The sequence below is a fragment of the Topomyia yanbarensis genome, chromosome 3 (assembly GCF_030247195.1).
Source record: "Topomyia yanbarensis strain Yona2022 chromosome 3, ASM3024719v1, whole genome shotgun sequence".
In the NCBI taxonomy this organism is placed as follows: Eukaryota; Metazoa; Arthropoda; class Insecta; order Diptera; family Culicidae; genus Topomyia; species Topomyia yanbarensis.
Genome location: NC_080672.1, coordinates 116,739,713 through 116,765,404, shown reverse-complemented (window position 1 = coordinate 116,765,404; position 25,692 = coordinate 116,739,713). Strand labels below are relative to the sequence as shown.

General features: G+C 38.2%; 1 protein-coding gene across 3 annotated transcripts in view; it reads right to left on the bottom strand.

Moving 5' to 3' along the window:
* Positions 1–3,959: 3,959 nt before the first annotated feature.
* Positions 3,960–25,692, bottom strand: part of LOC131693946 (protein aubergine-like) — a 40,786-nt gene continuing 19,053 nt past the window's right edge. Inside the window, exons 1-5 of one of the 3 annotated variants that reach the window (XM_058982234.1) lie at positions 18,800–19,029; positions 5,662–7,000; positions 5,390–5,599; positions 4,388–5,326; positions 3,960–4,318 (exon numbers count right to left, since the gene is read on the bottom strand). In XM_058982234.1, the coding sequence (XP_058838217.1) occupies positions 4,054–4,318; positions 4,388–5,326; positions 5,390–5,599; positions 5,662–7,000; positions 18,800–18,809 (2,763 nt within the window). In that variant the 5' untranslated portion in view covers positions 18,810–19,029 and the 3' untranslated portion in view covers positions 3,960–4,053. Of the gene's footprint in view, positions 4,319–4,387; positions 5,327–5,389; positions 5,600–5,661; positions 7,001–7,082; positions 7,261–18,799; positions 19,030–25,692 lie in introns of those variants that run through there. The other 2 variants (XM_058982233.1, XM_058982235.1) reach the window with 2 other exon arrangements.

The following is a 25,692-nucleotide window of genomic DNA, read 5'->3' as shown; positions in this document are numbered from 1 at the left end:
GAAGTTAGTTGGGATATCCAAACCAGATGCGCTACCGTCGTCATGTTTTTTGTGGCTGAGTTCGACTGAATTGACAGCGGTTATTCCTCTACCCAGTCAAACTAGTCCGGAACCTGTTCGGACTTCCAGTATGAATCCCAGCTCAAATGCATGAACCAATTCAGCTTTTTGTTGGAGGCTGCGTTCCCAAATGCGCACCCTACTTTGACAAGTCGTCCGTCCAATGTCAATTTTGACAAATCATTTGTCTTGTCAAATTTGGCAAACCGTCCTTCAGATTCAATTTTTTGATCGTGGTAGGCATTCACTTCTGCTCTCAACTAAACTCAACGTCAACGTTCCACGTCAAATAAAAATATTGTTTTTCAGTTAAAAAAAACTAAACTGATTTCGGTACGGGTCCGCATAGTCAACTGTAGTCCCATTCAACAGCGGCACTCAACTCTAAATGAGGATACAGAACATCTGCTATTCGAAACTATTCGCTATTCGCAATCGGCATACAAAAATCGGTCGACCAACAATGTAATTTGGCGGCGCTAGTGTTTATCGTATATTAATTCAAATCTCGACAAACATATGATTACGGCCTAAAAGCCAACTGTCAAAATCCACTTTGAATGGAAATTCCGGACAAACCGTTACTAGTCAAACATATAGACACTCATAGTAATAGACCAGCGAAGGTACTTTTATCGAGCCAAACGAACTGTCAAAATCCGGAGCCAAACGAGCATGACGTCATTCAATGCAAACAAGCAGAACAAGTATTGCGATTTTATTTAAAAAAATATATTTTGTTATTCACAGTAGGCTTCACTTTTCGTGTTCGTATTGGTATTTAACAATGTTATTTAGAAATATATTTATTGTGTTCAATATAACTACACAAAAAACATTTTACTTATGCTCTTTTTCATCAACTTTGTGTTTCTGATGAAATTGGATTTTTTTCTCAATTTCTTGTTGCTCAGTATCAAACATATAACTTCTCTTTTGATTCATATATTGAACCACTTGAAAACTTATTTTGATTAAAAACAGATGATCGAATACAGTCGAGCACGTTCGAGCTTGCACATTTTTGGGTGATGCCAGTTTAACATGCTTGTTTTTCAAGTTGCCAGTTTTGCGGTTTTTACATCCGCGAGTCTATTACTATGAGTGTTTATAGTCAAACACAGTTCACAAGAGTTTATGAAAAAGAAAACTTTTCTCTTTCGTTTACTACCAACATCTGTGATTGGCGTGTAACTGTTTGTCCGGAATTTCCATTCAAAGTGGATTTTGACAGTTGGCTTTTAGGCCGTAATCATATGTTTGTCGAGAAATGTTTACACACATTTTTTAAATATTTTTATTCGATCATGGATGTCTGTTCTCTGTGCTGGAATGTTCAAAATTACGTTGAAAATCAACATGTCCAATGAAACCAATCGATTTTTTCCAATTTTAAATTCAATTTATGCAACTTTTCACGAAAAATGTTCAGTGGGACTGTTATGCCGAGAAATCTGACGATGAGTAGAAAATTCTACGCATATCAGTCCCATTTTGCATGGTAGCACTTATGCTGCTGCAAATGTCAGATGTAGTCTACTTTGTTTACATTCGTGCGCGTCAGGTTTTTTTTATGTGCAGGTAAAATTTTTGCTTCGCTAGAAATCGGATATGGATGGCCTTGGCCATGTTAAAAATTTACGGGAGTGATGATAGTGATGATGAATTTTACGGGTTCGATCCCAGCGGAGGACTTGAAGAGCGATTCTGTAGCTCAAACATGCACTTATTGCGTATGTACCGCCTTCCAGCGGAATCCGCAGAACGAAGCTGCGATTCCGACGGAAGCTTTTTTGGATCGCCTAAAGCAAAAAACGACAGAAAGAAGAAGAAGATTCCGCCAAGAAACGGCGAGCAGCCCATTTCGTTATTGAGAAAGATTGTGGGTGTCGTAAAACGTGTTCAGTACTTTTGTCTCATGATGACAGAAACAGGATAAACGAAGGCTACTGGAGCATGGACACGGATGCATTGAAAACTACGTGAGTTTCGCTAGCGTGGAAAATGACGAAACCCTCTTGCTGCCAAACAGTTGAAGAAGAAGCGGTCATACTCCCCTTAAAAGCATAAGAGTCCCATAAGGATTTTTGTCGAAAATGAGTTATCTATTGGATTGCATTCTGTATCACCACTGAACTGCCCATAAACGCATAAGAGTCCCATGTGGATTTTTGTCGAAAATGAGTTATCCGTTGGATTGTATTCTGTATCACCACTGAATCACACTGCACAAATAAGATTTCTGGGTTTGTTCAGAAAATATCAAAAAAATACCAAAACATGGTTGTCCCATCCATTTGGCTCAATGGGGGACAATCTTGAACAGCGTTTTTCTCGGCTTGCTGTTTTTCAACATGGGACTCTTATGCTGTTATGGGCAGTGAACCATAATGCACATATAGGATTACCAAATTTGTTTAGAAAATATCGAAAAAATACCAAAACATGGTTGTCCCATCCCATAAGGCTCAATGCAAAGTTAAATCTTGAACAGCGTTTTTCTCGGCTTGCTGTTTTTCATTATGGGACTCTTATGCTTTTATGGGCAGCATACGTTTGCGCCCTTCCTACTGCCAGCGATGTTCCAATTGCCATGCGTCGAACTTTTTTTTTTAATACGATTGGTTTTGGTTAGCACTGCGGGTAAGTTGCATGATATAAAAATAAATTTTAGCACATGAACATTTTAATTTTAGGAACATAATTTATCAATGCATCGCCGGAAATGAAGAGGACGGCACATCCCTCACGAAGCGTGGGAGGTACTCACGGAACTGATTCACGTGAGGCTATCGAGGCCCACATTTTAACGTTTGGGCCGATGGTATCACACTACAGAAGGGAGCATGCTCCTAATCGTCGCTATTTACCATCCGATTTAACCCAGAGAGCCATGCATGAGCAGTACCAAGCAATACATGACGTCAAAGTCAGTTACTCCCACGTAATAAACGAAATGAACGTTTGTTAAATTGGGCCACGAAGAGTGCGAGATGTGCGTCGCTGCGGAGGAGCATCAAAAGATTTTCGGCCACGAGAGTGGAAATTCAGTATGAACCAAATGTATCGAGCAGAATAAACACTTGGAGTACGCAAAGCTCGCACGAGCGGCATACCTCGCAGATGGCGATAAAGCTGTCGCTAATCAGCTGGTAAAGGCCGTGGATATGCAAAAAGTAATATTTTTGTTTAATTTTTTTTTTGTTTCTAATCAGTTTTAATATTTTAATTTAGGTGATACAATTGCCACGTTTGGATGGGTTAAAGACAGTTGTGTTTTCCCAAAGGATCGTGGCCTACAACGAAACCTTTGCACCCGTTGGTCAATATACCCGCACGTTTCCTGTGTTTCCGTGTCTGTGGCCAGAACAAATCAGTGGTCGCAGTAATTACGAAGTATTGAGTTGCTTCCACCGTGTATTTTTACACTACGGGCATCTCGTAAAGAAAGCGGCTGATCAATGTGCATTCATACTTCAAATTAATGAGCAATAATAAAACTACCATTATATGATTAATATCCTATCGCTTTCTTTTGAATAAAGCCTCTCTCTTCTTGTATTACTAAAACGAATACTTCATAATAATGGTGTGTATATACTTCTTTTGAAGATTATTTTTTAGTGGGACAGTAATGCGTAGAATTTTGACAATGGGACAAACAGACTTGGTATTTTTTTGAGGATTCTTCAAACTATATGTTTTTGAAATGTTTTCTGAAAATATAAGTAAAAATACTGTTTGAGGAAGAAAAGTCAAAATCGTCAAAAAGTAACATTGGACAATTATGCGTAGAACGGCAGTATAGATCTTATCCATCCAGAAACATGAGTAGCAAAGAAAAATGAAATTCATGCATTTAAGGGTTAAATATTTACTTCCCGCTTATTAAACAACGCTTTAATTGATACCATAGTTATATATTTCATTTGAGAAGTCCGAAAATAATAAAACCAATTCAAATGTTGAATTGAACATCATACAAACAAGTTCTTACAGGTAGTATAATTTTTTTTCCAGCCATGTGCTGGGCGTCTGATGTAGGAATTGTCCTGCAAGAGCTGAGAGTTTATGCGCATACTGGCAAACAGCCGGTACGCCAACGGTTCCGGACCAGTTATAATACAGATGTGTCTGCTTGAAGGTGTATTGCTGCAATCGATCAGCACTCAGTCCGGACTCATCTCGGAGGATATTATATGATGTTGGGGAGACCGTACCCTGGCGAACGCTTTGCGAAACCAAAAAGAAGTCGTTTCTGTAAAAGATATTAGATTGTAATTGGTCGATCTTATAGAATAAACCATTATATGCAATATTAACTTACCTCTCTGGCAGGGTAATGACATCGTCAACGACTGTTCCTGGGGATGGGTTTCTTCTGTCTTGGAACAAACGTGTGTTGATTCGTTTGTTGACTACAAAGAAAGTCAATCTTGAAGGGATTTCCGATGCTTTGTAGGCTGCTTCCAGTTTCTCCTTTACTGCATTTACTTCGTGCTCGTGAACATAATTCAGTTGACCATCGCCGACGCCATCGCGGTAGATGACGATACGCTGCGGTAATGCACCGTTGAAGCAGGAAGCATATGCGCGGATGGCTTTGATAACATTCAATGCCAAGAAGCTTGACAGCTCGCCCCCGTTGCTATGCTGATTCACCGTTGAGTAGTACTTGGGATGTTTGATACCGCCACCGTACATGGATGCCACCAAGGCACCGTATGCTTTGGATCTATCCTTTGAATCCTTACAGATGTCAAATCCAATTACCATAACTGAAGATAGGGGACTCTTGAGAACCCAGGGAATACCACCAAGTTTACAGTTCATCTGGATTGCAACTTTAGTGGCAACGGACATTAACGTACGCACATTGCCACCCTTCGGAGTGATCGTACGAGTCTTCATTACCTGCGTTGGAACTGCCCGTTCCACGCAACATTTTTTTTTAATCGCAGCGTAACGATCCACCTTATCGTTAGTTACTAAGCACATGATCAATTGCGGGTCTCGTTGAATGATTTGAGACAGTTGTTCTACGTAAACGACTGGAGAATCATTCGGAATGACAATTCGTCGTGGTTCTTCGATTTGGAAGTGCATTCCATTAGCAGCTTGTTTCAAGCATCCCATAAAATCGGCGATTAATCTCTCGCTACCGGCAGGAACTACGACGCACCAGTTTGTGAGAGCAACGGTCAAATACATTGGATTGTTGCGGAACGCCATTTGCCACTCAGCCATATCGCCAGCCAACACCTGACTAGAATAAAAAAAATTATTAAAATGATTGATTCGATGGCAAAATGTTTAGCCCAAAACTCACTAGTCGGCTTGTTCTGGATGAAAAAATACAGTTTCTGGGGGTAGTATTCTCGCAGGTACTTCCACCAAGCGGCGGTCCAATTCTGTCTTCCAGAATTTGAAAATATCGCTGCTTTCTTTGCACTGCTGCAATCGTCTGTTGAACGTCTCCAATCTTTCAATGCGCTTATCTGGATTCAAGCGAGTGTGATCAGCTAATGCTCGCATTAAACTTTAGGAAGAAAAAAAAAGCGATAAGAAACATCACAAAAAAAAATTACATGTGCTACTTACTGGAAATCCTTGCGCATATCATCCGTAATACCGGTAATTCGAGATAGCTCTGGTACTAAATAGATCAGTTCGGGCATTCCGGCCCGAATTTCTCTTGGTTTTGGCCGGGACACCAACATCGGTTGCCGAGGATCCCTAATTGTCACATTATAGCGATCTTTGAAGTACTGCATGAAAGTGAGAGCACCATTCTTGGTTTCGAAAGAACTTTCCGGGGTGACATTGAAATCGACATCCGAAATGGTGTATGTATTATTTTTTCCGTAAGTTGTCATTACGACAGACCCCAAAATCATACGCTTGTAATTGTCCCTAAAGTTTCCTCTCTGATTCATACACTGTTCGAAAAGTGAATAACACGTATCTGTCCGCATTACTCTATGCGTCAATTCGGCGCACATCAGAACCTCTTGTTCATGCTGACGAATACTTGTAACGTAGCCCGGATATAGCTCAATGCCATACTGTCGGACCGATACTTTTGCTTCCGGATCGAAGAAACTGCGACCGATTAGCTGTAACTTCAAACCCGCCATAGCTTTGCGATTGATTAAGTTGAAAATCACAAATGCCGTTTCGTTTGTCCCATCTACTACTCCAGTTCTTCTGAATCTAATGTTGTATTCTTCCTCGGTCGTACTGTCTTTAGTAGTCATTTCAATTTCTTCGCCGCACAGTTTATTTCTCGTAAATAGAAGTGTACCATCGAACAAGTACCCACCAATTGTCGATTTCAGGTTGTATATCAGCGAGCTCATTTTCTTGCTACTTTCCACTGAGGGAGTGAAATCCACTCGGTATTGGAAAATTCTTTCATCATCGTTTCGTACAACCCGGAAGTAGTTTGTTTTCAACATGACTTGCCTTCCGGTTGTACCTTGCTTAGAAACGGTAGCGTCCGCTCGTGTACGTACAATCTCCGGCAAGAAGCGTTTTCCGCGCATCCCACCACGACCAGCAACGCCGGATCCACGTTGAAAGGAACGCTCCCCCGAAGCATGTTCTTGTGGTCTGACCTTCTTTTCGAGTGCCGCAACTTCATCAACTGGTTTTTCGTCAGTTTGCTCGGGACGAGGCGACAAATGGGGCCGCGAAGAACGGCTGCTGCCAGCTACTTGCTGGTACTGTTCACGATGTTGAAAACTTCCAACCTGGCCTCGTGGAGCGTGCTCTTCGGCCCCCGGCCAACCAGCTCCACTACTATGACGACTGCCGCCGCCACGTGATGGACCGCCGTTATATCCACCGCGCGAGCCTCCAACAAACCCACGAGCCCGACTCCGACCGCCGTTGCTATCTTGCGGACTGTTGCTACCAGACATTCTCGAGTAACGATTTCCTGTAATCAAATAAAAACAAAACCCTTTTAGTTTTCATTCAGATATCCGGAAGACTTTCATACTGGACTTTTCTCTACTAACTAGCAAAACTCAAACGCGGCAACGCCTTCTCTTTTTTTTTATCCAGCGCTTTTAAATCCCGTATAGTCAAGCGGGTAAAATTCTTGGAAAAATTGGAAAATATACACACAAACAATCTGATTTCAAGTTTAGTTACAAAGGAGATGCTAAAGAATGCAAACATTTTGGGCGCCAAAAATCATGGCAACTCTGCTATTCATGCCACCCACTCCCAGTTAAGCTCAGCCGGAAATAAACCGGAATTCTGGCTGGTTCCAGTTCGTATTCCGGCTCGAGTCACACAACCGATTCTAGTTAGAATCGGTTGTATCACTGGAGCCGGAATACACTGGAACCAATCAGAACTCCAGTTCATTTCCGGCTGAACTTTACTGGGCTGAGAAGCAAATGGTTGGTGAAGTTAAATGAAGGCATTTTTTTATGAAAATTTAATGTGGACATTAAGAAATATACCTGGTATCTCTGCTGTTGAACAGTAATTCCCACTCACCAAATTTGAGGCAGGAAGCGTACAGAAATCCTGGCCGTCATTCCTTGCTGAATTCTGGCTAAAAGTGAGCAGCATCGGTTAATTTAACCGCTTCTGTCAGAAACGGTTGAGCGAGCTCTCTGTCAGAATTCTCGCACAAAATGCTCAGAAACTCTGCCAGCATCAATTTCGCTTTGCTCAACTTCTGCAACTTTCTGCTAGGGTACAGTGACTGGGTTTGGACGTCGTACAACGTTGGTCCTACGAACGTCCTCTTGGACGAATTTAAAACTAACTGCCCTTTCCCAGTAAAGTTCAGTCGGAAATAAGCCAGAATTCAGGGTAACCAGCTAGAATCGGTTGTTACTGGAGCCGGAAAACGTACTAGAACCAGCCAGCATTCCGGCTCATTTTCCGGTTGAACTTTAACGCCATTGCTTTCGTGATCTTTTGTAAAATGGCCATTAACTACGAAAATCGTTTCGAAAAGAAAACGTTCCACGGTAAACTGAATATACCTAGAAAATTTGTAGTATCTTAGTACCACAGAGAACAGACGTCCATCTTCAGCATTCAACTTGTGTAAAATCTCTAACGGTTTCAAAGGTAGTTGGGATATCCAAACCAGGTGCGCTACTGTCGTCATATTTTTTGTGGCTGAGTTCGACAGAATTGACAGCGGTTATTCCTCTACCCAGTCAAACTAGTCCGGAAACGGTTCGGACTTCCAGCATGACTTCCAGCTCAAATGCGTCAACCGATAGAATCGGTGGTTTTCATTGAGCAAGAATTCATACTGAATCCATTCATGATTTCGAACCGGTTCCGGAATGGATTTGACGGATAGTTAGGATAGGTTAGTGTGGCGGCGCTAGTGTTTATCGTATATTAATTCAAATGTTTACACACGTTTTTCAAATATTTTTGTTCGATCATGGATGTCTGTTCTCTGTGGTAGCACAGAGAACAGACGTCCATCTTCAGCATTCAACTTGTGTAAAATCTCTAACGGTTTCGAAGGTAGTTTGGATATCTAACCCAGGTACGCTACTGACGTCATGTTTTTTGTGGCTGAGTGCGACAGAATTGACAGCGGTTATTCCTCTACCCAGTCAAACTAGTCCGGAACCGATTCGGCCTTCCAGCATGAATTCCAGCTCAAATGCGTCAACCGATAGAGTCGGAATCGGTTGTTTTCTTTGAGCTAGATTCCATGCAGAATCCATCCAGGATTTCGAACCGGTTCCGGAATCGATTTGACGGATAGTTGGGATAGGTTGGTGTGGCGGCGCTAGTGTGCTTAGTATATTAATTCAAATGTTTACACACGTTTTTTAAATATTTTTGTTCGATCATGGATGTCTGTTCTCTGTGGTGGTAGTACCTACAAAATGGGGTACAAATTTCAGAGAGCAGACGTCCATCTTCAGGATTTAACTTGTTTAAAAATCCCTAACGTTTTCGAAGGTAGTTAGAATATCTCCACCAGATGAGCTACTGTAGTCATGATTTTTAGTTTCTTAGTTCGACTGAATTGACAGCGGTTTTACCTCTACCCACCCACTGTGAAGCTCAAAAGAATGTTCAACACGGGTCCAACGATGAACGTTCATTGAACAGTTATTTTGACGTCGTCCAACTAACGAGCATTGGACGATTTTGAAACCAATCGTTCTTAGGGGGCAGTCAAACCACAGAGAACAAACATCTACGATCGAACAAATATATTAATAAAACGTGTGTAAACATTTGAATTAATATACGATAAAACACTAGCGCCGCCGAACCAACTTATCCCAACTATCCTTAAAATCTATTCCGGAGCCGGCTCGAAATCCTGAATGGATTTAGTATGGAATCTTCCTCAAAGAAAACGACCGATTCCAACTTAATCGGTTGATGCATTTGAGCTGGAATTCATACTGAATCCACTCAGAAGTTCAAACCGGTTCCAGACTGGTTTGACTGGGTAGAGGTATAACTGCTGTCAATTTAGTCGAATTCAGCCACTACAAAACATGACGACAAGAGCGCACCTGGTGAAGATATCCCAATTACCTTTGAAACCGTTAGGGATTTTTACACAAGTTGAATGATGAAGATGGACGTCTGTTCTTTGTGGTCAAACCATTGACTAATTCATGTGCAGTTGTGTTAGTGCAAGATTGAGGTTAAATCGGTTGAAATTTTCGCCAAATGAGGTTAAATCAGATGGCGAATCGTATACATATATGGCTATGCACATTGCAACTGTGTTGGTGTCCTAGATGTCAAATAAGTCAATTCCAGAACCGGTGTAGACTTTTGAGTGGATTCAGTATGGATTCCAACTGAAATGCATTACTGAATCCACTCAGAAGTCCAAATTGGGTTCCGCATTGGCTTGACTGGGTAGAGGTATGACCGCTGTCAATTCAGTCGAACCCAGCCATTAAAAACACGACGGCAGTAGCGTACCTGGTGGAGATATGGCAACTACCTTCGAAAACGTTGGGAATTTCTACACAAGCTGAATGCTGAAGATGGACGTCTGCGTTAATTAAAACTGACAAAGTTATTATCAGACATTACATATATCACTCATATGAGAAAATGAGCCTTAATAATTCACCCATCACTCACATTTTCACATGAAAAACACAAACTTCTCTGGATAAATAAAAACACCGGAGAAAGAGTTTATCACGGAACCCCTATTGCGCTCGCTGCCTTGCTGGTGCTCATCAAAAAATTACAAAACATGTTTATCCTACTTCGCTGTCGATATTCTTCGTCACATTTGGAAAATAAAATATAACTTTCTCCGTTGATAAATTAATCTGGGACAGAGAACTTTGCGGCTCATCCTAACACCGAAAAGATAAGCACTTCCCTGATTATTTATATTGTTAAGGATATTTAGTTTGAATGTGAACTAAATATCAAACTATTAAATCTTGATTGTTCCTCTTAAAGCTAAGCTACGCTATAACGAACAGTATTTCCTTACCTTACAATATATGATTGATGCTTTATCCTACTATACAAACGTTGGTACTGTTAGAGAACTTTTTCACGAATGCTCTTGCGAATGCAAATCTTGAAACTATAGTAACGAGATGTTCGCGAAATCAGGGTATGTATACGTTAGTTGCATAGGTAATACAAAATCTACATACAGGTAGCATTAGTTGCGCCTGAGTTCTATAGATTCTATTCCTCACAGGCCAATAAAACTTTTCCAATAGACTTTTCTACGGCTCATGTACGTATACGTGACATGACACAAATCCTACATCACTAGCTGGTGGAAAATAAAAAACAAAGACGGCAAAAGCTAATGGGATTGTTTTTAACCAAGAAACTGCATTAGTGTTCGTGAGACCAGCCGACAAGAACTCAATAGGTAAACATAGCAAAAGATTACCGAAGTAACGCTACAGCAGCGATGCCACATATTTTTGTGAAATGTCTGTAGAAGAATAATTAAAATGTTTGTAAAAGTCTGTAGATGGTTGTGTAAATCCTATTTGCACTAGGTAAGTAGTTTGAAAGTAGTTTGAAATTAGTACTGTGAAGGAATCACTCGTATTCGGATCAAATTTTTCTAGTGCAATTTTGTTAAACACTGTTACTATTTTGAAAGTCTGTAGACTTCTGATTACGTCTGTAGGAGACCATCAAAAGTCTGTTAAATACAGACATGTTCGTAAATCTGGCATCGCTGCGCTACAGGCAATGGAGCAAAGCACACTGTGTTACGTATAGGACCCTTAAACACACAAGTGTCATTACTAAGTAATGACATTACTGAAATTGTATGGGAATTCAATCAATTCTCGACAAACTGTCAAAGTTCACTGTGAATGAAAATTTCGGACAAACTGTCACTCTCCAATTGGAGGTGTGGGTAGTAAACAAAAGAGAAAAGTTTTCTCTTGGAATTAGTTCGAAAAACGGTGTTCGGCCAGTAACGGTTTGTCCGGAATTTCCCTTTAAAGAGAATTTTGACAGTTGGCTTTTACGGCGTAATCATAAATTCGTCGAGAATTATTCGTCTTACACGACCGTTAAAGTGACATTACTGCTCACTCATGACATCACTAACGCCGAGTGTAAAAGTTAGCGTTACTTTCCGAGAACCAGTTCGCCCGGAATGACATTTGTTGCGCTTTTTGTTTACGTAACGCTGAATCTTCTGGAAAAAAATACGCCATCTCCATCGTTTGTTAACCAGTGTCGTTCCAATCGAGTAGGAGGAGAAGGAGTACGCGGGACCTGTCAATTGCTCTCGTTCGAGAAGGATTAGAAGCGATTTTCTTTAGATGGACCTTTGGCAGCCCACTGAGAAGCCGAAAACATTGGCCCAACGAACGTCCTTATTTGGTCCATTTGGAAATCAACCGTTCTTATGGGGAGGTCTCGTGCTCGTGAGACAATTGAGTTCTTGTCGGCCGGTCTCACGAAAACTAATATAGTTTCTTGGTTGAAAACAATCCCATTTGCTTTTGCCGTCTTATTATTTTCCGACAGCTAGTGATGTAGTATTTGTGTCATATGACGTGAACGTACATGAGCCGTACAACAGTCTATGCGATTACTAATATCGTTTTTGCTTCACGCAGAAGAATCAGGCCATTTTGAAACAACAAATCGTTTAGTTGAATTTCAAACTTGACGAATGACTGTCTCAAACTGAAATGGGCGTTTCTTGAAAGCACATATTTGGTTTTGTCCAACAAATACTTTTGTATGCATTTTAAACAGATACACTGTTGAAACAAAATAAAATTTGTTAGATCTAACTGTTCCTTTTGTTAAAAACCAACAGAACCTTTGTTTTGTTGATACGAAAAATATTTTGTTGTTTCTTCGAACCTGTTCGTTAGGTCAAATACATATTTGTATTTGGTTGGGTTAAACTTATCTTGATTTTGTTGCTTCAAACGAAATATTTGTTTTAACTATTGAAAAGCCAACAAATGAATTTGTTCGCAATTTCAAGCAACAGTATTGATTAAATCAAACCTGAATCTTGTTTGCCACTACAGTCGTGATTCGTTGTACGTTGGACCAATTTGGACAACGCACGTCGTCATTGGACGATTTTGAAACCAACCGTTCTTAGAGGGATTCTTTCTCAGTGTCAGTATGGATTCCAAACTAGGGGCAGATCATTTGTGATGCATTTTTAAAAATCAGTGAAATTAAATGCATTTATTTCCATCAAAATAGAAATTCATAATGTATTTTGCGTTGCGTGCAATGTTTTTGCGTTGCCTGCAATGTGGTTTGCGTTGCGTGTAAGACGTCAAAACCCTACAGAAAAACTAGCCCTACATTTAACAAAACGTCGAACAAAGTGGATCAGCGTAGGACGTTTGTTAAACAAACTTTTCTGCGAGGGAGTGCCAAGCTGACCCGAATAGAAATGCATAACGGTATTACAGCATTTTTTATTGTTACATTACAACGAAAAACAATGTTATTCTGGAAAATTTACAATGGAAATATAATCACATTTGTTGTTTCTACATCCAATTTCATTGTAAACTCGGTTTTTACATGGAAAAAGGGGGGTCGTTAAGGGATGTAACAATGAAAAAATTGATCTTTTCCCATACATTCTGAAATCAAAAACATCGATTTACATTGTTTTTCCGTTGTAGATTTTAGAGGCATGAAGGACTGCATCATAAGTAAATTGATGTTACAAGAAAAGTTGTTGTTAACAAATAAAACTGTTGTAAATTCAACATTTCTACGATCAATTTCGATATTACTTTCTGTTCGGGGATGCAAAAATGGAAATTAAATGCATTTTATCTAATTTGATGAAAATTTGTTATACATTCTTAGAGTGATCTGCCCCTAGATTCCAAATCAAATGCAACAACCGATCCTAAAACCGATTGAGTCGGAATCGGTTGTTGCATTTGATTTGGAATCCATACTGTCCACTACGAACGGTTGGTTTTAAAACCGTCCAATGAAGCCCAGTTAAGCTCAGCCGGAAATGAACTGGAATTCTGGCTGGTTCCAGTTCGTATTCCGGCTCCAGTGACACAACCGATTCTAACTAGAACTAGAGCCCGTGTACGAACTGGAACCAGCCAGAATTCCAATTAATTTCCGGCTGAACTTTACTGGGAGGACGTTCGTTGGACCAATTTGGACAACGTCCAAATAACCGTTCAACAAACGTCCATCGTTGGACCCGTGTTAAACGATTTTGAACCAATTTTTTGGACGTCTCAGTGGGTGACTCCATTCAGAAATCCGAACCGGTTCCGGAATGAGTTTAACTGCCCTCTAAGAACGGTTGGTTTCAAAATCATCCAATGAAGGACGTTTGTTGGACCAATTTGGACAACGTCCAAATAACCGTTCAACGAACGTCCATTGTTGGACCCGTGTTGAACGATTTTGAAACAATTTTTTGGACGTCTCAGTGGGTGAAGCAGCTAAGCCAGAGCTGCCAGATAATTTTGTCTTGAATCTGTATTGGATCACGCAGAAGAATCAACAAAACGTTTAGTTAAATCTAAAACGTGGCGAATGACTCTTTTAAACTCAAATGGGGTTTTTTTTTGAAAGCGTGTGTTTGGTTTAGTTCAACAAATACTTCTGTTTACATTTTAAATAGGAACATTGTTGAATCAAAATAAAATTTGTTAGATCTAAATCTAAAACGTGGCGAATGACTCTTTCAAACTGAAATGGGGTTTTTTGGAAAGCGTGTGTTTGGTTTAGTTCAACAAATACTTCTGTTTACATTTTAAATAGGAACATTGTTGAATCAAAATAAAATTTGTTAGATCTAACCACAGAGAACAGACGTCCATCTTCAGCATTCAACTTGTGTAAAATCTCTAACGGTTTCGAAGGTAGTTGGGATATCCAAACCAGGTGCGCTACTGTCGTCATGTTTTTTTGTGGCTGAGTTCGACAGAATTGACAGCGGTTATTCCTCTACCCACCCACTGAGACGTCCAAAAAATTGTTTCAAAATCGTTCAACACGGGTCCAACGATGGACCTTTGTTGAACGGTTATTTGGACGTTGTCCAAATTGGTCCAACGAACGTCCTTCATTGGACGATTTTGAAACCAACCGTTCTTAGAGGGCAGTCAAACTAGTCCAGAACCGGTTCGGACTTCCAGCATGAGTACTGAAAAATTCTTCCAGAAGTAACGTATTTTTAGTGTATTTTCGGCGCATACATTTTATGGTGTATTGAAGCATTTCTCGTGTATTTTTTCAATTGGGTATTTTCAATTCACTTTAAATGGGGAGTGAGCTGCCATTCGTCTTCAATGCACTCAGTTAATCATATGAAAGGCCGGCGATTTGAAAAGCATTTGTTCGCTTAAAATCTACCAAAAATTTTGATTATTTTATGACATTTGACGTACTAATGTAAATCTGATTTGTCTTCAAGTGCTCAGCATAATAGTACTAATAACAAACTGTTATTATGAAATGAATAAACATTTGATTTCTGGGGAAAGTTTTGGGGTGTCGGTTTGACCCATAGTGTTGGTTTTACCCATAATTCCCCTGTGCAGTGAAGAAAACAAACTTTGATAATTCAAACGCGTTGAAGGTGCTCAAAACAGATTTTCGAGATAATCATCTGGAAGTTCTGATAGTGGCTTCACTGAAAACGGCTTGCAAGGACGAAGTAACTGCGTCTATACCCAAGTAACCAATAAGCATTATAACGTAGCCTAATATCTGCTTTAGATCCACATATAAAGCTGTCCTAAAAAGCCGTGAAGCCCTAAATACTTATATAATGCTGATATTATGCCAGAAAAGGCGAAATATAGTGCTATTACTGTGCAGAGATTGACAGATCGTTTCTGCAGCACTAATGCTATTAAATAGCAAAAGCGTACAAATGTCAAATTTGAAAGCCTTATATTGGCACTACTAATGCTATTAAAAAGCTTCAGTTGGTTGTCATTGTCCGCCATGGTTTTAAAACCATTTCTTATGTTTCCTTTCGGTATGATGAGCAAAAAGGAAAAATTTTAAAATAAAATATTCTGTTTAAAACCGTAATTGACTCTGTTCTAATGCATTGTAATGAATATATTTAATGGGTTTTCGTTTTCACATGATATGAATGTATACGAAAATTACCTTTAGTAAGTCTCGAACTGAGGTACCTTGCCTCGTCCTTCACGGTAAGTGCGCTGCGTTTGCTTCCTGAACTATATTGCATATGCTCGATTGAAATGAAATATGCCGAATATAATCTTCAAGAAGAGTTGCATAACAAATAAACCCACAGCATTACAATAGCATTATATCAGCTTTTTATTTGCTCTATAATGGCATTAAATGCACTTGTACAGCTTACATGCTTTAAATATCCTTGAAGCATGTACGCGTTATATCAGCTTTATATACGCATATAGAGCAAGCTATAATGCTATATGTCGGCTGTGCAGTTATGCATTATTGATGCTAATATAGAGCTTTATTGCGTTGCTAATGCTGTAATGGAGTTTCAATGCAACATTAGTGCAAATGTATAGCCAATATAGTGCAATGGCTTAATGCTTATGGTTACTTGGGTATTCAATGCGTGTTTCAGTCTGAAACTTTCAGACGCACGCAATGTAAGATTTTATTATTAGCGCGATACTACTTTATTAAAATAGGGTAGGATGGTGTCTAAAAGATTGGTTTCTCATTTTTTGATACACTTAATTGTGTTTTAACGAATTTGCTGTCCTTGTTATATAAACATATATAGTCCCATACCCAAGTAACCATAAGCATTAAGCCATTGCACTATATTGGCTATACATTTGCACTAATGTTGCATTGAAACTCCATTACAGCATTAGCAACGCAATAAAGCTCTATATTAGCATCAATAATGCATAACTGCACAGCCGACATATAGCATTATAGCTTGCTCTATATGCGTATATAAAGCTGATATAACGCGTACATGCTTCAAGGATATTTAAAGCATGTAAGCTTTACAAGTGCATTTAATGCCATTATAGAGCAAATAAAAAGCTGATATAATGCTATTGTAATGCTGTGGGTTTATTTGTTATGCAACCCCAAGTAACCACGACACTTCAAATGGTGCAAAGTTAACAGTCTTAAATGAGTCGTGCGTGGAATGCGATAAAATGCTTCATTGCTGTAAATGCAACACCAATGCTTTTATAAAGTGGAAAAGGGCGATTAAGCGACTGATGAAAGAGCTGTCAAAAAAGCATTTATTTTACATTAGTAACGCTCTTATAAACTTTAGTCTGCTAAAAGCATTACTAGATGCTGCAATAATGTTTGTTTTGTTTTGACAGATCGATGTTATATAACACAATATAAAGCTGATATAATGTCAAAGTGAAAATGGTTAAAAAATAGAAAAATGAACGTTTTTCCCATTTTCCACTTCTTCTTATTCGTCAGATACAACATTAACATCACACCACAAAATTTCAATTCCTTCAGATTTTTTAAATAATTTTTATCGGATCCGAACCATGATCATCTGACACCAGCTTCATACGAGGTAGGCCGTTAGCACTCTTATCTGTGGAGGATAGTTGCCGACGGAATGATATTTGCAATATATGAATAACGTTTTACATTATATAGCCTTTGTTAATGCGATGACACGTCGGTATAGAAGGAGAGGTGCAAACATTTGTCATTTTTTGAGTAGATTAGTATTTATCGTGTGGCTCTCGGGTCGCGAAATATAAACATCAACAAACGAAGCAGAGATCAGTCTTTAGTATAGTGGTTTCTCTATGATACGCTTCATCTGAGTTGGAAATTATAGGAATGCATACTCGTGTTGTTTAATTTCATGTATTCCTCAACGGAAATTGGATTAGTCAAAAGCTATAGGCGGTGCAGTGCTCCGATATTTTTGTCCCATTCGTAGAAAATTGTCCATTTCCCACACTACTCTCCATGTTGTTTCAGGTTGATATTTTTTGATTAGAACATTTTCTTCATAAACGTGAAATTATTTTAATGTTTCATAACTTTTAGTTCGAGCATTATATGCTTTTCAAGTGTAGCGCAGTAGAGCGTCAAAGCATTTGTAAATGCAATGCGATCAAACACTAAAACTTTGCTCTAAAGGTGTGTATAATGCCTATTACATTGCTCATAAGAGGCAATGTCTTGAAACATTTGGGATGTTGTGTTATGGTAGCACTGCTTTAAGAAAGTAGTTTTAGAGCAAATGAACATTATCGATATTAAAATAATGCTTCAATATAATGTATGTGGTTATTTGGGACTCTTCTTGAAGATTATATTCGGCATATTTCATTTCAATCGAGCATATGCAATATAGTTCAGGAAGCAAACGCAGCGCACTTACCGTGAAGGACGAGGCAAGGTACCTCAGTTCGAGACTTACTAAAGGTAATTTTCGTATACATTCATATCATGTGAAAACGAAAACCCATTAAATATATTCATTACAATGCATTAGAACAGAGTCAATTACGGTTTTAAACAGAATATTTTATTTTAAAATTTTTCCTTTTTGCTCATCATACCGAAAGGAAACATAAGAAATGGTTTTAAAACCATGGCGGACAATGACAACCAACTGAAGCTTTTTAATAGCATTAGTAGTGCCAATATAAGGCTTTCAAATTTGACATTTGTACGCTTTTGCTATTTAATAGCATTAGTGCTACAGAAACGATCTGTCAATCTCTGCACAGTAATAGCACTATATTTCGCCTTTTCTGGCATAATATCAGCATTATATAAGTATTTAGGGCTTCACGGCTTTTTAGGACAGCTTTATATGTGGATCTAAAGCAGATATTAGGCTACGTTATAATGCTTATTGGTTACTTGGGTAATCTAGCTCAATCAGAATGTACACACCCCAACCGCTTTGCAGTTTTTTTTTCAAAAAGATATGAAAATCATCAAGTGATCGTAGCAGAAAATAGATTTGCAATATCTCATATGTGTTACAAGAATGCAGTATCAACTATGTCTTACTAATTTTGTTAATGTTAAAAGATTGCAGTCTTACTCCGCTTTCCTCTATGAATTAAACCAAAGCATATAAATTTTCGAATCTAAAATCGAAATCGGCATATTACATGAATGCATTCTTCTCATCTACGCATTTTATATTCCATTATTTCAATCGGGTACGAATCTAATCAGCCAAATGTTTTTATGATCGGACGACGGCATAAAGAAATAATCGCGGGTGGAAATCATTTACAATTGTTCTAAACATCGTACATACCTCGCCACATTGTCACTATGTTATACAATTGCTATCGAACAAAAAACGCTTTCGATATTATCTTCAAAACGGCAGTTAAAGGACTTATCTAATTAAAGCTTATTAATACTATATCACAGCCACACAAAGTACAAGAGAGAATGGCGACTGCCGAAAACATGAAGAATAGCGCGAGAATATGGCGCAATCTGCTTTGCACTGATCACTGGTGTCGATTGAGCTGAAAGCAGTAACATGGTTCTTGGTCTGTTGTAAGTAGTAATCCCAAACTAATTACAATAGATAACGGCCAAATGGCTTGATAGGCAGTATGACTCTTTGTATAACAGTTTTCTTCTATTCCTTGTTTGACCAGGTATTAGGGGGTTGTTATTTACTCGGAAATTTATTATCTGAAAATAGGTGGGGTAGTGTGCCTATTATATCAGTAGATCACATTATCGCCATATCAACGCTTTTTTGTGAAAAGGGCGATACTAGCAGCGACATCATTCTAAGTAAATCGACAAAGAATATTTTCGGATTTGGTTTTAATATCTATTTAAAATCCATCGTGTTTTTTCGTCCTAGATTGCATAAATCAGTGATCGATGCATAAAACTTCATGAAGGGTTGAAAATTGCCGAATCAAATTTTGTTTTTAATGTATAAATCGATAAAATTATAGTATCGCCCTTCTAGTGATTGTTTACTTTTTGCCTTTCTCAATAGAAAGGTATTGCAATTGCTCTGAAAACCGACTTTTTAACGGAGGCCCGGAGGGCCGAGTGACATATACCATTCGATTCAGTTCGTCGAGTTCGGCAAATGTCTGTGTGTATGTATGTGTGTATGTATGTATGTGTGTATGTATGTATGTATGTGTGTGTATGTGACCAAAAATGTCACTCATTTTTCTCAGAGATGGCTAAACCGATTTTGACAAACTTAGTCTCAAATGAAAGGTGCAACGTTCCCATAGGCTGCTATTGAATTTCTAATGGATCCGACTTCCGGTTCCGGAATTACAGGGTGATGAGTACGAACACGCAGAAAATGTCGATTTTAATAAATTCTGCAATGAATGTATAAAGGTGAAAATTTTTCCAAAATATGACCACAACTGCTTCGATTTATAGTATTAGGTCACTAACATCCATTCAAAATCTATTTGGCCACATTGGCCACCATCATCGGTTCCGGAAGCCCCGGCGGAAGTATCTAAATTCAGAATAACAGTCACATCGGTTTCTCGGAGATGGCTAGACCGATTCGACTAAACTTGGCCTCAAATGAAAGGTATTGCGTCCCCGTAAATGGCTATTTAATTTCATCCCGATCCGACTTCCGGTTCCGGAGTTACAGGTTGTGGCGTGCGATCACATAGCAAATTGTGATTCAAACCGATACTCCGATGAAAGCAAAAAAGGTAAAAATTTCGCTAAAATGTCTCTCAAACAACTTAAATTTGCTGTTCTAGGTCACCGACGGCCAACCAAACTTTCGTTGACTACATTGACCACCATAGACGGTTCCGGAAGTGCCCGGGAAAAGCGGCCATCTTTCAAAATTTACGAACTCACATCAGTTTCCCTGAAATGGTTGGGCCGATTTTCACAAACTTAGTTCCAAATGATAGCTATAATATCCCCACAGATGTCTATAAAATTTCGTACGGATCGCTTATATGGGTCCGGAAATATAGACTAAATCGTCCGGTCACATATTAAATTCCCATATAAGCCGGAACTCAAATTTTTTTTCAAAATTCAAATGAAATTTCAGAAATCGAATTCGTATTTTTGATGCCAAACATCTTTAAAATGCATGAAACGTCGAGATTTTATGTTATCTCGAAAAAATTTTTTTTTTGTAAAAATCGACTTTTTGGGAGTTTGCCGATTTCGCACCTTTTTTCAGTTCAATATTACCGTGGCTGTTTTTTCTTTTTCAAAATTTTAGAACTCGAACTCTTTTAATGAATATAAACGCACACATTCTCGTGATTCATGATTGAGAAAGGCACAATTGCACCGCTAGGTGGATTAAAATAGGTTTTTGGTTCCACATATCACCATTGAAGTATCGCCCTTACGTTTTTTTACAATAACTCCCGTTTCACACCATTGATTTCAACCAGATTCTTTTAGTTGTGATCCTTTTTACTGTTTGCAACTGGTTACAGCTTGATAATCATCAAAAATTGTGGTAAAATAAGTTTCGCCCCTGCGCTGATACCAAAAGTATCGCCCTGATTGTTTGCATAGAGCGTTAAGGGCGAAACTTTAAATAAACAAAGAAAAATACAGTTTCGCCCATAGTATTTTTTATTTTAGTTTGAGTAAGCAATATCGTTGAATCAAAATTTTCGGTGAATTTGTTGCGCTTCGAAGCCTTCATTCGCATAAATAGAAAACTCATTTTGTTTACATTTGTAAGTATCGCCCTTTTCACAAAAAAACCGTTGATATGTATAGCTCCTTCCCTCTGGTTTCAACTTAGAAATTTCAGATAATGGTAATGTAGATGTTGTTCAAAGTGATTAGACCAGTATACTTTCTATTATAAATATGAACACATTTGCTTCATTCATTCCAACATTCATTTCAAATAACATAATTGCTACTTTCCCGCATGCGTATAATAAACCTAAACAAGAAAATGCAGTAATGCAAAGTACACAAAAATACATCAAACAAATCAAAAAAAATAATTCTGCATCCCACATGCATGATAAAAAATATAGGTAATAATCTGAAAAATGTATTGTATAGCAATTGATTGGAACAGGTAATTAGGACCAGAAGCAAAGACTAACAGACATAACACCCGAAAACAATGCTTCGTCCGTTTTAACGGTAATTTTAAATATGTAGTTGGGACTGTGGCCGAAGTGGATTAATTTAAATTAGGGGCCATACACTAATTACGTAAGGGAATATGGGAGGGAGGGGGAGATTCAAAATATCTTACAAATTCTTATCTGATAGGGAGAGAGGGTTTGTCCTTTCTTACGTAATATCATAAAACAAGTATGAAAAATTAAAACTTCGTTTAATAAGAAATGAGGACTATTTCTTATTTGCACCATGAACATTTTGTATATCAAACAAAATGAGCAATTTCTTGGCTCGTGATGGTACATTATTCTGTTCGGAAACTGGATTCACAATATGCCTTACAAGTTAATGGCGTTTTCGATTTTTCTTGGTGCTACACCGGTGTAGTGCAAAGAAAGAAATAGACTGATTACATCCAAGTTTGAATGAGTGTAGCACCGACTACACGGGGTAGTGCACTATCAAAAACGAAAATGCCATAAGAAATATTGATACACGGTAAAAAATTGGCGCGTCCAATCCAAAAGCTTTTGCACTTGAATAAGTTTATCGTACCTCACTACCAATTGAAGTGATTTAGCATTGATTCTCTAGTGGTTTTTCAATTACCATTAAAGTGATCTGGCTATCAAAACTATTTAATGGATATTGCCTTTAAGTTAAAACGTTTATCTTTTCGATTTGCACCACTGTTCAAATCTATTGAATTTGAATGGTAACACCATTGTTTACAAATGTCAAAGCGCATGAACCCTATTGTCAAAATTAAGAAAATAAAACGATCACTTGTAATTCGATAAAAAAAATCAGATAGAATCTATATCTAGAGTGTTCTAAAGCGTAAGTATTATACGATTTTTGTTGAGGTCAAATTATATTACACAATTATCCGTTTGCAGGCCACCGGAATTGTGATTAACATGTTTGGGAATCATGCTGAGTTCAATGCATGGTCCATTAGCAGCAATGTGTGAAGCATTTCAAATTGAAGTGATTTTCTGTTAATTTCGTAGTGCTTCGATGTGATCAATTTCAATGGATTGGCTCATCGTATTGCAATGTTTGACAAGTTGTGCGAATTCAACAGCAAATCATTTTACATTAACGTGATCATTTTTTACCGTGTACCCTTCGTGTTGTCATAGGATTGTCAAAGATATTGTAGGCCGAAAATTTCCAGAGTGTGAACTGTATTTTACTTCAAGAAAATTCGAAGATGGCCATCTCGGAGCTATGTGTCACAGTTGTAACTCAAAATAAATTAACGACAGAAGAGGTTATAAACTCTTTTGAATTCTACATCACAATAAAATAGATTCAAAGGAAGTGGAATATAGCGAAGCAGATCATGTTGACCAAACCGGCGTTTCTGAATATCTACCAATAGTTATTCTGAAATTTCTAATGGGCAAGATTAGGATGTAAACAAAATTACCGCAGAAGATCACAGCTAAATTTTGTCATGAGTTTTTTTGTAATAATTCTATACGTATCGTTTTCGCTATCTTATTATTTAATGAATTAAAAATATGGTTTATAAATTACGAAAATCATGATAAGAAACTATGTAGGGGGAGGTCACCAAAGCCTTACGAATTCTTATCTGGTGGAGGGGGGGGGGGGGGTTTGAAAAGTTGTGAAAAAGCCTTACGTAATTAGTGTACGGTCCCTTATACATGGAACTGGTGTGGCCATGGAAACATAAAAACTCGGACAGAATCTTTCCAAAACCAAAACATGCTGATCACAATCAGATTATTTTTCATGCATAAGTAAAATATTTGAAATATCTGTGGAATTTAAAACCTCATAGTATATGGACTAGCGACAAACGTAAAGACTCTTCCACACAGGTTTTTAGAATCCATAGTGATACAAACTTGACTGGTTTTTTTACTCCGTCCCGACTGGCGTTAGAATGAGTCGTAACGCCCATATTTATAGTTTCAGGTAATTTCGATGTTTTTATCTAAAAGTGATTTAAAACAAGGTTTACTTAGCCAAAAATACATTAAATATTTAATTAAATTTTCCACTCTTTTTTTAAACTTAAAAAAATTAAAAAGTTCGCCATTTTGTTTTTTGCTCTCGGTGGAAAAGTTTTATTGTAGTACCGACCAGAGCCCATTCGATAAAAAATATGAAATTGTTTCGCTTTTTGCTTTCAGATGATTCGTTTCCAAGAAATGACACTCACCATCAAATCGGTCGAGTTTGAGCAGCTGTTTTCAGAGCCGCCATATTAAAAAAAATGTTTTTAAGTAGTTTAATAAATGTATTTTATTTGAAAAAAGTTTAATTTTGAATTATTTTTGAAACATCAAATAGAATTTAAAAAACCTGTTTTAATCCACTTAGTGGTGCGATTGTGCCTTTCTCATTTATCCAAACTATGATTCAATAGCTGATTATGTTCAATATAATTTTGGAAATGTCTAATAAATTCTTATTATACTTATTATATTATACAACGCTGACTCACTTTAAAGAAAAAGTGTTATAATTGGGGTAAAGTCCCTGTTTTCATCCTATTTGGGAGGGTACCACACTAATTCATTAATTGCTCGGCCTACAATCAATGGAATGCGTACAAATTGGCATCAACAGCTTTGCTTCGTTTTTAAGAACCAAGATAATAACACAAATGCCCTGAAAACGGTGAAATGTTCGTGTTTGAACGTTGCGTTGCGTTGCGAAGCACGGTGCTATTCGTAGATTGCATACTAACGATTATCATGTTGCCTATAGGTAGTTCAACTCATCTTGCTTGGAAGATAAATGATCGGGAATGAACTTGATCTCTTTTGAGTTCAGTAAACCAATAGCATGAGTATCGTTATTGCCGGCCACGTCCATTTTCACCAATACTTAGGATAGGGTAGGAAATGTTGATGTAAGACCTACTTAAGGAAGGCCACCGACTCAGCGACGCTTCCATAGGTATTACGGAGTTGGATTAAAGGACAGGAATTGGTCTAGGATTCGCCACAAGCAGGCAATGCGTCCATGAAATGAATATATTTTTATGCGTTGGGATGGTTAGTCTCGGAGTGCACGTATACTCAGGGGAAAGAGATATTTAGTTATCTTTTTCTTGTGTTTAATCTCTGGATGGCCGGCCATCGAGAGTAATTATCCCTAAACTGCTGTAATTTGAACTCCAAAACAGCCGGCCGTGGGAGTATTGCTACAACTGTAAGCTAGTCTAATTTTTTTTTTCGAAATCTCTAGTGTTAATTGTGAAGACTAACAAAGTGAAATTAGGGCTTGAAAGGTTGGTCAACGGGTTTTGGAATCTTCTGTTGAGTTTGAAGTGAAGAAGCTACACCACGTATGTGTTTTGTGAATCAGTGCTCTTCAATGTATGGGGATGCCTATCTGTTTTGGTGTGATTTCACGGGTGTGGAAGATTTCTACTCCCGAGGTTTCTTGGTAACGCTTTGTCATTGGCGTTTGTCAGAGGAAAAAAGATGGGCTATCGACGGATGATCAACTCGCGGAACTGTTCGGATCTGGAAACACCAGTGAGCAATGCTGAATCAGGATCACTTACAAGATTAAAAATTTATTTGTGGTTCCTCAGCCAATGTGCCCGGCAATTATTCCCCGAAAATGGAACACTTTCTGAAGTATTCAGAATTGATTATTCGTTTGTTAGACTCTAAAACGAGATTATCCTACGTACGGTGTCTGTATGGAAGAGTAAAGAGTCAAGCATAGAAAGTGGAAATAATGCGAAATATATCTACTGCACGAATAAAGGACGTAGATATGCTGTCTGAAACGGTCTTCGCAGGCAGATCAATAAAGGGTTCAAATTTTAGTTAGAGAAACAAAAGAAAGGATGATGTGGTCATTGACTGTTATGTCATTTTTGCTTGAAACTGAAACTGACACATGCTGGTTGCGCTTCTGGATAGGAGTCTCTCGAAATAGTCATTTTTATATAAATGTTGTAAACATTAGAGCGAGCCCAGCGCGACCAGGATTCGCTTCGGGGTTTTCAAACAAAAACGACACTAGTTGAATCACAAAAAGGTAAGAAAAATTGGAAATCTCTCACTTATCTGCAAT